This window comes from Calypte anna, chromosome 14 (genome assembly GCF_003957555.1).
Source record: "Calypte anna isolate BGI_N300 chromosome 14, bCalAnn1_v1.p, whole genome shotgun sequence".
Taxonomy (NCBI): Eukaryota; Metazoa; Chordata; class Aves; order Apodiformes; family Trochilidae; genus Calypte; species Calypte anna.
The window spans coordinates 9,477,126-9,488,764 of NC_044260.1; the positions used below are offsets into that span (position 1 = coordinate 9,477,126).

Consider the following 11,639-nt stretch of genomic DNA (forward strand, 5'->3'; position numbering starts at 1 on the left):
TGTCACTTGATTCCTTTTACTTTGTACTGATACACTGACAGAGAATCAAATCTTGTTGGAAGGCATCTGGTGAGAAGGAATAAAGCCATAACTAGAAAGGCAAAGAGGAGGGGAAAAAAATAGAGAAAAGTGATTCACTAAGGCTTATAATTTCCTATGTATTTAACCTCTGGTTATACATAGGAGTGCTATCCAGGTAGCAGCTCACCTATGTGATGAATGCAGGCAGCTCAAAACTGCCAGGACACACACAGCACTGTAAGAATCAGGGCAAAATAGTTCCAGGCTAGATTTGATCTCAAAACAATGCACTTAACCAGTGTTGAACTGGATTCGGTAAGCATCCCATTAAGCTACTTCCCTGTAGTCAAAGCAATTCTGACCGGGAACCGGGATGCAGCTGCTCTGCCTTTACTATTCACTCATATGGAATAAAAGGTTTGGCATACGATCATCAGTGGTACCCTCAACTGTAGTAACCTGGAAACGGTGGAGTTCAAGATGCTGAGAGGTGTGTCAGGAAAATTAGGAGATTAAAGCTCTTGGACTTCAGGAGAAAGGCTTTGGTTTACTTGAAGAACTGGTAGACAGGATCCCCAGGGAAGCAGCTCTGAGAGCTGGCAGCAGCTCTTTACGGACAACTCCCTCCAATCATAAAAGCAGCCCCGCCCCGATCCCGTTGGACACTCAGGAAAAACGCGTCTTTCCCAAGGGATGCTCCCGTCCCGCACCCATCGCTGAGCGGGTTGGGGACGCCCCGCCCCGGACGGGCCCCGGCGGAAGGAGCGCAGTGCGCAGGTCCGGCTGCACGTGGTGGGACAGAGCCATGGCGGAGCGGCTGGAGCGGGAGCAGGTACCGAGGGGACAGGGCGGCAGGGCCAGGATGGGCCGGGACAGGTCGGGTCGGGTCTTAACGCCGGCTGTGTCGCGGTCGTGATTTGCAGGTGAAGAAGGCGGTGGAGGCCCTGCTGGCTTTCACCAGGAGCAAGGCGAAGGGAAAGGAGCTGCTCGGCGAGAGCGAGAACGTTCACCTCCTGGTGACGGTCTGGAAGATCCCACGCGTGGCACAGCTCATTAAAATGTAAGAAATTCACCCTCGGCCGCTTAGCTATAGGGGTTCTGGGATACTCTGGCCTGGAAAAGAGCATTTTGTCCTGTCCGCCATCATCCTGTCCTGTCTCCCTCTGTGCGGTGAGCGGGAGCTGCCGGGTCAGCCCGGGGCTGTGCCCGCCTCCTGCGCACGGAGAAGGCTCTGGGTCTGGGGGGTTGCCGGTTACAGGGTGCGTGCCTTTAAATCCTTACGTTCAGGAAAATAAATGAATCACCAAATCATTAGGAAGAACCACTCGTCTTTTTGTGGTACCCCAAAGCCCTGAATTGTAAGTTTTCTTTTCAAAATGTAGCTGTACTGTATTAGGAAGCATCCAGCTATGTACCTGGGCCCCAGCCAAGACTTGTCTGATGACTGGATGCAGCCGTGGTGTGAAGAGAGGAGAATGGATGCTTCTCCCCGGATGTGTGTGCATCTTTTACAGTTTTGTGGGCTTTAAAGCATGTGGGTTCCACCAAGGACATTTAGTAGTTAATGTAGACCAGAACCTAGATCCATAGCTTCTCCACAGTACTTGTTAAAAAGTAATGATCTTTGCAGACAGTGTAGACTTAATTTTGGGAGAAAAATTATTTTCACCTCTAAGATATCCTCTGTCCATCTGCTGTTCCCATTGCAGACCACTGCCCCATGGCATTCGACCAGAAACAGCCGAGGTTTGCCTGTTCACAAAGGATGAACCAAATTTATCTGCAGAACAGACTGAAAAGCTGTACAAGAAACTTTTAATCCAGAATGGGATCGGAAGTGTTAGCCAGGTAAGAGATGCATGATGCTATAGTACAGTCCTGTCATTTCCCTCCTCTTGTACCAATGAAAAGGGAAAGCAGTTGTTCTTTTTTGTTGTTTAATATTCTAAGCTCAATGGTTGCAAGTTAAAGAACTGTAGTAAGAGTTTTCTGGCTATTCAAACAATTTTTTTCTACATTTCAAAAAGTATTGTATTCTTTTCCAATTTGTTGTCTTTGGCATTGTAAAATAATGCACTGTGATAGACTCATCACTTATGCAAGATAATTCTGTGCAGTTCTAAGAAGCATTCTGGTGGGCTAAACTGTTACTTGCACTGCAGATCATCCCATACAAAACTCTTAAAAAGGAGTATAAACTGTTTGAAGCAAAGCGTCGTCTTCTGAACAGATTTGATCTCTTCCTGTCTGACGAGCGAATTAGAAGGCTCTTGCCCTCACATCTAGGAAAACACTTTTATGAAAGGAAAAAGTAGGTATTTAAATACTATCTATCCATTTTGTGTGATCTTTTTTAAAGTCAGATCCTTTCAGTTGCTTTGGTTGGTGCATGTGTTTGGTTTTGGTTTGTTTGTTTTGAGGCTTTGAAGTTTTTTGTTTCTTTTTTTATTCCCTTCTTTCTCTTTTTAGGGCTCCTTTGTCTGTAAACTTGAAAGCCAAAAATCTTGCTAAGGAACTACAAAGACATATCCAGGGGACTACGCTCCCAGTTACCAACAAAGGGTGCTGTTAGTAAGTATGAATAGATGAATACTTTACCAGAAGGATAGTTGTACCTTAACTGAAGAAAATTTGAGTTATTTCATTAATATATGAATAAAAGAGGTTAAGGATCAGCATTCTAGATCTAGGTAATTTTCAGCCTTAGCCTTGATAAAGAAATCAGTAGTTCTACTTGAAGTTTGACTGTAAAGTTTTACTATTTGTCTGTTTTTCACTATGCCTACAGAATTTCTGGGAACTGTCACTGTCAAACATCATGTACAGTCTTGGAAAAATATTACTGTTAAATTAGAATATTTTGGAAATAGTTTTTATCTTGTCTTGTAAGACCTTTTTCATATACTGCATGTCTAAAAGGATCGAAATTGGTAATATGCTTAGTAATATAAAGCAGAAATTGTATATGGAAATACAGAAAGGTTAACGTAGGTAAATCTATTCTGACTGTTACTGCAAAAGACTTGCAGTAGCCAGCAGTTGTGGTAGAAACTTTATAAAAGTTAAGATAATTGCCCATGAAATAGACTTCTTTCATTTCTGGGTATACCAAAAAAATAACATGAAGAATTATTTACCTATATATATGTGTATATATATATGTATATATGTGTATTACTCTTTTCTTTCAGTACAGCACGGATAGGTCACACTGGAATGAAACCTGATGAGATATTAAATAATGTCATTGCAGCAGCTGAGGTGATTGCTAAGAAGTTACCCAAGGTACTGCTGATAGATTGATTTAAAACCAAGTCAGTTCATAAGTCAGACTTGTTATTTTTACATAATATACTGTTCTTCTTGTTGCAGAATTGGAAAAATGTAAAAATTCTTCACCTCAAAACACTTAAATCAGTTGCACTTCCAATTTTCACTGCAAATATCTCCAACTTGGATGAGCTTGACAGCCAGCCATCTCTCAAAAAAAAGGAAGTAAAGGTAAAAAAAATTCTTCAGACTTTCCATAAAACCTATTGAAACAACTAGTTCTTTGGCTTCCTTCTGTGCACTATAGTGTGTGTTGAGTTTAAACATTTTAGCATTTGATCCCTTGCATTTATGGCTACAGATGGGTTAGAAGCTCCTGATTCTGAGCATGTCAGATACTAAGTAATAGTAATGAAATCATGGAAACTACCTTGCAGCAAGGAATTGAAAATAAGTTATTTAAGTGTTTCTAGGCCTAAACTGTAAGGAGATGAAATTCATTCCAAGTACCTTAGTTTGCACTGTTTATTAATATTTGCCATTTTAAAATACACATGCATTCAGACTATGCATCCATTACTTGATGGCTCATCAGGGGCATCTCAGTAATTCACAAGCTATTATATTTCATATATTTATATATATTAGGGGGGGCTCTTGCCTAATTTCTAGTCAAGGTCTAGACCAGTCAAGGTCTACTGAATTGCAGTATTTAAATTAATGTTGCTAGACCATCTCATGTGACATGTACTTCAAATTAATTCTAGAAGGTGAAGACCAAGAAACCTAAGAAGGCAGGTAAAAAACTGAAGTCAAGTCAAGTCACTTTGACAACTGAAAATAATGCTGCTGCTGCTACCCAGAAGCTTGCAATAAAAGAAAAAGTAGTAGAAGTCAATGAACCAGGTGATCATGATGATGATGAAGAAATTCCCCAACTAGTGCCTATGCAAACAACTGACATAACTGAGCAGAAGGTAATTGTTTAGTAATATTGAGAAACTCACTTTTCTGTTAAAACTAAAGATTTTGAGCTGTTTAGTTTGCTCATTGCTCCTTAGGGAACACTTGATGGGAACTGGATTTTTTGTGAATATATCATGAATGCAAGAGTTGACTGTATGCAGGATGGATGCCTTGGGGAGGCAGCTTTTTGTTTGTTTGTTTTGAAGTGGGGAGGCCATTTTTGTTTTTTAGTTATTTCCTCTTAAAGACAAATACAGCCAGTGGCTATTGCCGTTTTATGTATTTTTCTGAATAACAGCAGTTTTATCTAGGTTGAATAAAAATCCTGAAGTTAGAAGAAAGGGAGTGCAAAACTTGAGGAAAACCAAATAACATTCTCTAGGATATTTGTGTACAACTTTAGTTCTCAGTTTATGTGATTCTTAGCAGGTTGCATGAAATACCATATGGCTGTATTGTTGCCAGGATGGGAGATGATGTAGATAATGCAATTAACATGTCTGCAAAACAACCAGACCAATAATACCTACATTTAGCAAATTCCTAGGAAAGGCATTAGGATGAATAAAACAATAACAAATATAAATTCAGTCTAGCTATCCTGCATTTGTGATTGGAGCACATCCTTAAACACTCATGATACACCTTTTCAGAGATTCCTAAACTAAAACTACTACATGTAGGCCCACAAAAAAAAAAAAAAAAAAAAAAAAAAATTAGCTTCAAGCTACTCTCATGCAACAGGTCAAAATTGGCTCACTTGACCTGATTGCCAGAGACCTGGTATAGATACAGCTGGAGGCAGCTGTTTTGATGACAGCACCTTCTTTCATGACGGTCATTTGGAATATGTTACAAACTCTATAGAATACTGGGCCTAATGCACAAGGAGGAGTGCAGTAAGTTTGTTTGGACTTCAAAATAGAGCTGATCTTTATTGAGCCTGGAAATGAGGCAAGAGGAGTGTGATTTAAAGCTCTGCCAGCAGAGGTCAGTGACTCGGTTAGCCAAGAGGATGCTTGCAGCTGTTAAATCTATTCACTTTATTTCTTACTTATTTTCATTATTTAGTTCTGTGTTATCCTCTTCTTCCAGACTGAAATGTGAAGAGATTATTTGGGCCAGAAAGCACTTATGTTTTTCATTCATCCTTCTTGAAATACGGTAAAGACGTTTCTTAAGTGAAAGGGTAATTTTTTGTGTGTCTTAAATACAGAAAACAGCACCAACTCCAGAAGAAGGCGACAACCTGGGCAAGAAAACTAAAACACCCCTTGGTAAGAGAAAGAAACAACCTCTGGCTCTGGAGACTCCCAAACCAAAACATAAAGTTACAGAAGAGCATGCAAGCTTGCAGACACCAAGAAACCAGAAAAAAAACAAGCAGCTCAGTGTGCCAAAGGAAGCAATAAAAGAGAAAGAGATGAAAAAGACTCCCAAAAAGCCTGAAGCAAAGTCTTTTGCAACACCCAGAGCTGGCAAATCAATACAGTCAGCTAAGAAGTCTTCAAAAACACCGAAGCAAACACCCAAGAAAGTGCTCAGGCCACAGTCAGCATGAATGTTGTCTGTTGTAACATGATCTATATAGTCATTCAGTGGTATCTTTTTAGTAAAAATCATACTGATGAAGTAAAAATACTATAAGAAAATCCAATCTCTGGAGCCTTTTTCACCTTAACCTGAAGTGATTGATTTGTGTTTTCTTCTGAGAGGCTGGAACAAATAAAGTCATGATTAGCTCATTGGCTCTGTTTCTTACATTTTATCTTTTCCTGGCGCAAACTAAAAGCACTCCACTTCCCAAGTGTCAGAGGGCAGGAAGGGGATGATTCCAAAACAAACAAACAAACAAACCCTGAGAAATAACTGTGTAAGTGGCAACTATGTAAGGGCAACAAAGAACAAAAGCGTGGACAATTGCATTTTATCACTGTATGCTACATCCATGCTAACAAAAAGATTTGATCTTGACCAGAAACAACCATCAGTTTTTAGTTTGGGCTGTAAAATACTCTTGCCTCTTTTCTAGAAATGTGTTGGTTTGGGGCTTTTTATCTTACTAGCCATGTTAAATGTTAATTCAATTTAATTTGTAGATATACGGAAAATAATGAAATTAAAATCACAAGTTTTGTATGAGTAATTGACAGTGACATGTAGTAGCTTGTAAGTGCTGGAACACACATCCTTCACATTGAAGATGTTAACAAGTACAGTAGTAGAATATTAATAAGCCAGTAGTAGAACCATAGGGTTTTTTACTGCAGCTAGGTTTAAATTTTAAAATTCAAAAGATACTTTAAAATAATCACAAATTTTTAACTTAAGAGACTTTCAGCTTGTGATTTCCTAAACATATATTTTGGGGAATAGTTTCAGTAACACAAGTAATCACTGGGGGAATTACTTCACCTAGTCTTGATTCTCACTGTTCATCAGGAGCAATGACTGTGAACCCTGTGCTATGATAGGAATAGAGTCTGTAGTTACAGTAAACAAAGAGCACTCATTGTTATTGGAGCACCTTTAAAGCATCGTTTTTGGCACACTGATCTTCCACCAGTATGTGGAAGCTTCACATGCTAACAATTCTCTTAGACCTGAGTTTGCATTGGCTTGACATTTCCAGTCACAGGAGCAGCGTGGCTTACCCATCATTAAACAAACTGTTAGATTGTGTGAGAGTATGCACCAGACAGCTCACAGCCAAACATAGCTCTTGTGTTTTGGGACTCGGGAGTGTTGAAAGACACATACCAGGTCATTAACTGAAGAGTGAACCAAGTATCTTGCCTATTACATGACTGTTTAACCTGCTGGGTTTTTCATCTTGCATTCGCAACCAGTTTCCTGCTTAACCTGAAGTAGTATTTTAAGTACTCTTTAAGCATGCAGTTAAAGTAGCCTACATGATTTTACAGGTGCATATTGTAACTGTCCCACAGATCTCTGCTGCCTAACAACAGCTGCCTCCTCCTGCAAGCACCAATGCCTACAGCATGTGCCTTCATCTCCAGACCCCCTTTTTTTGAGTACTTCCCTTCTAGGCTGTCTGAGCAAACTAAAGCAAAGTCCTTGCCCCCTTCTAAAGGTAACACTGCTTTAACTAGAGGAGTTACGCTGCTCCAGCTGTGCCTACCCCAGCTCACCTGCACAAGAAAATGGCGGCAGCCACCACCTCCAACCTTCAAGGGCTGCCTCGACTCCAGAGTGCTGACAAGGCCCATCTTCAACACCTGCTCAGGCTCTTACAGAGTGGAGCAACGCCTCGAAGCAAAGCCAAACTGCCTCAGGGAGAGGCCAGCAGTAGGAACTGACCCTCGGCGAACACTTCGGACGACTTACGATGAGAGAGGAGAAAAACCTACGCCATACCCACGGTACCTGAACTCCTCAGAACCGCCCTGAGGGGAGCGGCCGTCCCGCCTTTCACCTCAGCGGCCGCGAGGGCGTGGCCCCGCGCAGGCGCACGCGCAGGGGCGTGGCCCGGGCGCTCCCTCAGGTGCGGCGGCGCCGCCCTCCTCCTGCTCCCGCCTTCTCCTCAGGTAAGGGCGGCCCGAGGCGGCGGAGCTGGAGCTGCCGTCGCTCCCCCGCCATGGCGGCCCCAGGCGGGCTGGGCCGCTGCGTGGCCGCCTTCTGGCTGGCGCTGGCTTTCGACGCGCTGGGCCTGGCGGTGCTGCTGGCCGGCGTGTTCGCCGACGTGTTCTTCTCCGACCTGCTCATCTACGCAGGGGGTATCGGCATCTTCTTCAGCCTCATCTGGTGGGTGTTCTGGTACGCGGGCAACTTGGAGGTACCGCTGGAGGAGCTGCGGGACGACGTGGGGCTGGCGCCGCCCAAGGGTCGTGGGGACAGCTTGCTGCGGGGGCTGGTGCACGGCCTCAGCCACCGCTTCTCCTCCGCATTTTCTTCCGCGCCGCGATCCCGTGCTGCGGCCGCCGACCTGGAGCTGCAGTGTCCCGGGGGCCCGCGGGGCCGCCCCGCCGAGTCCGGCAGGTGAGAGCCGGGGCGGGGGGAGGTCAGTCCCGGGGATCGCCACTGAGCGGGGCCGGGCCGGCAGTGGAAGGGAAGTTTAGGGCGGGGGAAACCTTAAATTTGTCTAAAAGCTGAGGAAACGCTCTTTTAATTGAGCCCTGATGCTCAATTAAAAACTTGTTACGTTAAACCACTTACACTGAACACTTTTTTAATAAGCAAAAATCGTTGGAAATCTTTCGCAACTCTGGCGATAATAGAAATCCTGTGAGAGAAATGGCCCGAGAGTGATCAGGCAGTGCAGGTGCTTCCTGCAGACACCCAGGAGGGGGAAAGGCCGACGGGAGGGAAGGTTGCGGAGAGCTCTGCAAGAGCCGTCGGGTTGCAAGCACAGAAGCTCCTCTGGTCCTGACCTGATTCCGGCGGTGACTCCGAAAGTCAGTCAGAAGCAGGAGGTAATGCGTTAGCCATTAAACACTACCCACACGAGCTCTTGGAACCAAAAAAGTGAAATGCTGACTTCTGGTTACTTTAGGAACAGATTTGTAGCTATTAGTTTGAAACTCATAGATGCTATTAGTAGTTTAACTACTTGTCTTGAACCTCAGTCATCTGAATGAGATGTGCTACTATCCAGTGTGCAAGTGTCCGTGTGCAACTTTGAGGCACTGTTGAAGATCATCAAGCCTTTAAAAATACCCCTAGTGTGTTCATTATTATGTCATGTTTATTTAAAAAATAGAACACGTATAATGCTTTGAAAATGGGTGGATGGAGATGTTGAGCTTTCACTTGATTATGTAAAAATCCTTTTCTGAGGATAATGTAAAAGCTGCTTTCCATGGAGTGCCTGAACTGCATAAGGATTCTGAACAAACTCATGGTCTGTCTCACTGATCAGCTTTTTCTGTTTCTCCTTTAAACTAAATCTTAATGCTACTCTTGACTTCAACATGAACTTTTTTGTAAGCCATCTGTCATGAAAGCCATAGAATTTTCTTGTGAGGAAGTTCTAACAGTAGGGAGATTGACTGTAGATAAGTGTTGCCTAATAGAAAACTTCTAGGAGGCAGGCAAGAACAGCAGCCATTAAACTTTAGGTTTGTTGCAGACATAGTTTATTATTAACAATATCTGCAACTAGAAAATAGGCTGGTGAAAATGAGACATTCTATTTTTATACCTTTTTTTTTCTGAAATGGGCTTGGTTGACAGATTGAGGTATGTATTTGCAGGGGAGAATTACATTTGTAAATTACTTTTTAATCTAAAGATTATGGCAACTACAGGTACTGAGTTCAGTAGGTAATAAACTCTGTAGGTGGTCAGTATGCAATGGAGGCAGATTTTGGTGTAATGAACTACTTCAGTACAATTGCACTAGTAATTGTAATTCGGTAGGAACCAAAACTGTGAGTGTCTAAGTTACACATTGTAACAAACACAATTATTTTAACTTTCAAGGTAAAATCAAGGATAACCTTACACCTCCAAAGATAATTTAGGGTTATCTTTTTAAGTAAAGTAATCTGGAGTACTTTGTATCTTCTCATAAACAAGTGTCTGAATCAGATTATCCTGTACTGATAGACCAAAACCTTTCTCTCTCTGTAGAAACTTGTGAGCTTAACCAAACAGGTTAAACATGTTTGGCCAGATATTGTTAGGACAGAGGTGGGAAAAAACCACCAGCAGCACCACCAAAAAAAAATTTTTTTTATAAGTATTGCCTTAATAAAGAGGTTTCTTCATAACAGAAACTACTTACACTTTTTTCTCATAAAATTAATACTAATTAGATGAGGATCTTTTAACCTTAAAGTATGCAGAGTATAAAATATTCTGGAGGTCTCTACAGTTGTAAGTGGTAGGGAAAGATTCATAGGGAATGGATTCCTGAAAGCAGGAACCAGTGAGTTATCAGGTGCTGTGGAACTCAAGTGCAGGATTGTTTGGTGTGGGACAGTGGAACAGATAAAAATGTACTGATTCAAAAAACAGAGGTAAAAACAGGAGAGGTGCCAAGGTAAAATCTGTGGCTCAGGGAGACCTGGAGCAGTAAGTGGCAGTTAATAAGTGGCAGAGAAAATATCCTGAGGTGTTGGGTACGTGCTGTGCTCTTACACCCGTAGAGACAGCTGCACTTGGTCACCATTGGAGACGGGCTTTTGACTTGATGAATCTCCTTTTTGTGTCTCAACTGGCTGTTAAACATGAGTAAAAATACTTTTAAGACTGTTCAAGTAACACTTTAGAGTTTTATAAGGCTATTTGTTCCAAGACTATTTTGGAGTAACCTTTTCTCGATGTATTTATTACCTTCAGGACCTGTTGAAGACACCATTGTGGAAGTTACTGACTCTAAAAGTGGAGGAAGTGCTGCAAATTGTGGAAAAATTCCCTCTTCAATGCCATAGGATTCTCTCACTATGGAATAATCTCTGCAACCACCATGGACTCTATAAAATGGACACATATAGCCATATCTCTGCCAAACACACTTATTTCAGTGTTGGACTGGATAGCTTTTGTGGGTTGTTTTTTTTAACCATTTCATTACATAAATTAGGACTCTTAAGAAATGAGAACTAGAAAGGAAAAAAAAAACTGATTAACAGAAAAATCACTGCAGCATATAATATAGATGTTTAGTTATATTTGTAATAACCTGGGAATGTTTGGGTAAAAAGCTCTTGCACAATGAAAAGCTCTTGCACTGTTTTACCAAAGTCTGGGAGTTAAACTTTCTGTGATTTTTTTTTTATTTTTTTTTTTTTATTATTTTTTTTTTTTTTTTTATTTTTTTTTATGCCAGTGCAATACTCTTATTTGTAAGGGTGCTTTTAGAACACTTACGTTAAACTATTGATGCAAACTTACAAATGTGGTAGAACTTGTTTATAGTGTAAATATACAATTTACAGTTGCTCTTGAAAATTTAAATTGCTATTTTTTAATTACTTGAAATCAGATTTTATAAGTAGACAAGTAAAAATAATGCTGTTGTTATAACAGTACTTTTTTCATAGTTGCAAATAATATAATATGATGATACTGAGAGGCATCTTTAGTCCAGTGATGCTGGGAATTATTTTCCTATGCTGAAGCATTTGGTGAGCAAGGGAAGGCCATCACCAATAAACCCTCCCTGATGATTAACAAATACTTCGATGTTTTTTAAAATTAACAAATGTGCATCTAGATGGAACCGAGAAGGAGCACATGGAAAAAATTATAATAAAGTGAATTATACCTAACATTCTTGTGTGGATAAATTCCTCACGAGTTCCTCTGCTTTTCAACCAACACAGAGCTTGAGGCCACCATTAGCAAATAGGGGTAGGTCATATACTTCTAAAGTGTGATCTGCTCGCTCTGGTTCCGCTCGCCCTGGCTCTGGTTCT

General features: G+C 41.4%; 2 protein-coding genes across 3 annotated transcripts; both read left to right on the forward strand.

Annotated features, from left to right (window-relative positions):
• Positions 1 to 759: 759 nt before the first annotated feature.
• Positions 760 to 6,004, forward strand: RSL1D1 (ribosomal L1 domain containing 1). Of its 2 annotated transcripts, none has more exons than XM_030459634.1 (9): positions 760 to 853; positions 945 to 1,081; positions 1,731 to 1,869; positions 2,184 to 2,332; positions 2,491 to 2,592; positions 3,213 to 3,306; positions 3,394 to 3,522; positions 4,059 to 4,268; positions 5,474 to 6,004. In XM_030459634.1, the coding sequence occupies exons 1-9, from the start codon at positions 827 to 829 to the stop codon at positions 5,816 to 5,818; spliced, it is 1,332 nt and encodes a 443-aa protein (XP_030315494.1). In that variant the 5' UTR covers positions 760 to 826; the 3' UTR covers positions 5,819 to 6,004. The 2 variants fall into 2 exon arrangements, with proteins under 2 accessions (XP_030315494.1, XP_030315496.1); XM_030459636.1 differs by having other exon boundaries at positions 812 to 849; positions 941 to 1,081.
• Positions 6,005 to 7,761: 1,757 nt separating this feature from the next.
• On the forward strand, positions 7,762 to 10,805 carry TMEM238 (transmembrane protein 238). The gene is made up of 2 exons (XM_030459954.1): positions 7,762 to 8,256; positions 10,561 to 10,805. The coding sequence occupies exons 1-2, from the start codon at positions 7,856 to 7,858 to the stop codon at positions 10,568 to 10,570; spliced, it is 411 nt and encodes a 136-aa protein (XP_030315814.1). The 5' UTR covers positions 7,762 to 7,855; the 3' UTR covers positions 10,571 to 10,805.
• Positions 10,806 to 11,639: the final 834 nt, after the last annotated feature.

Bases quoted from the DNA above. Each gene is read 5' to 3' on its own strand.
- RSL1D1 (XM_030459634.1), top strand. From the start codon at position 827: ATGGCGGAGCGGCTGGAGCGGGAGCAG. The intron at 1,082-1,730 runs GTAAGAAATTCA...TTCCCATTGCAG, and splicing joins GTGGCACAGCTCATTAAAAT to ACCACTGCCCCATGGCATTC. The intron at 2,333-2,490 runs GTAGGTATTTAA...TTCTCTTTTTAG, and splicing joins CACTTTTATGAAAGGAAAAA to GGCTCCTTTGTCTGTAAACT.
- TMEM238 (XM_030459954.1), top strand. From the start codon at position 7,856: ATGGCGGCCCCAGGCGGGCTGGGCCGCTGCGTGGCCGCCTTCTGGCTG.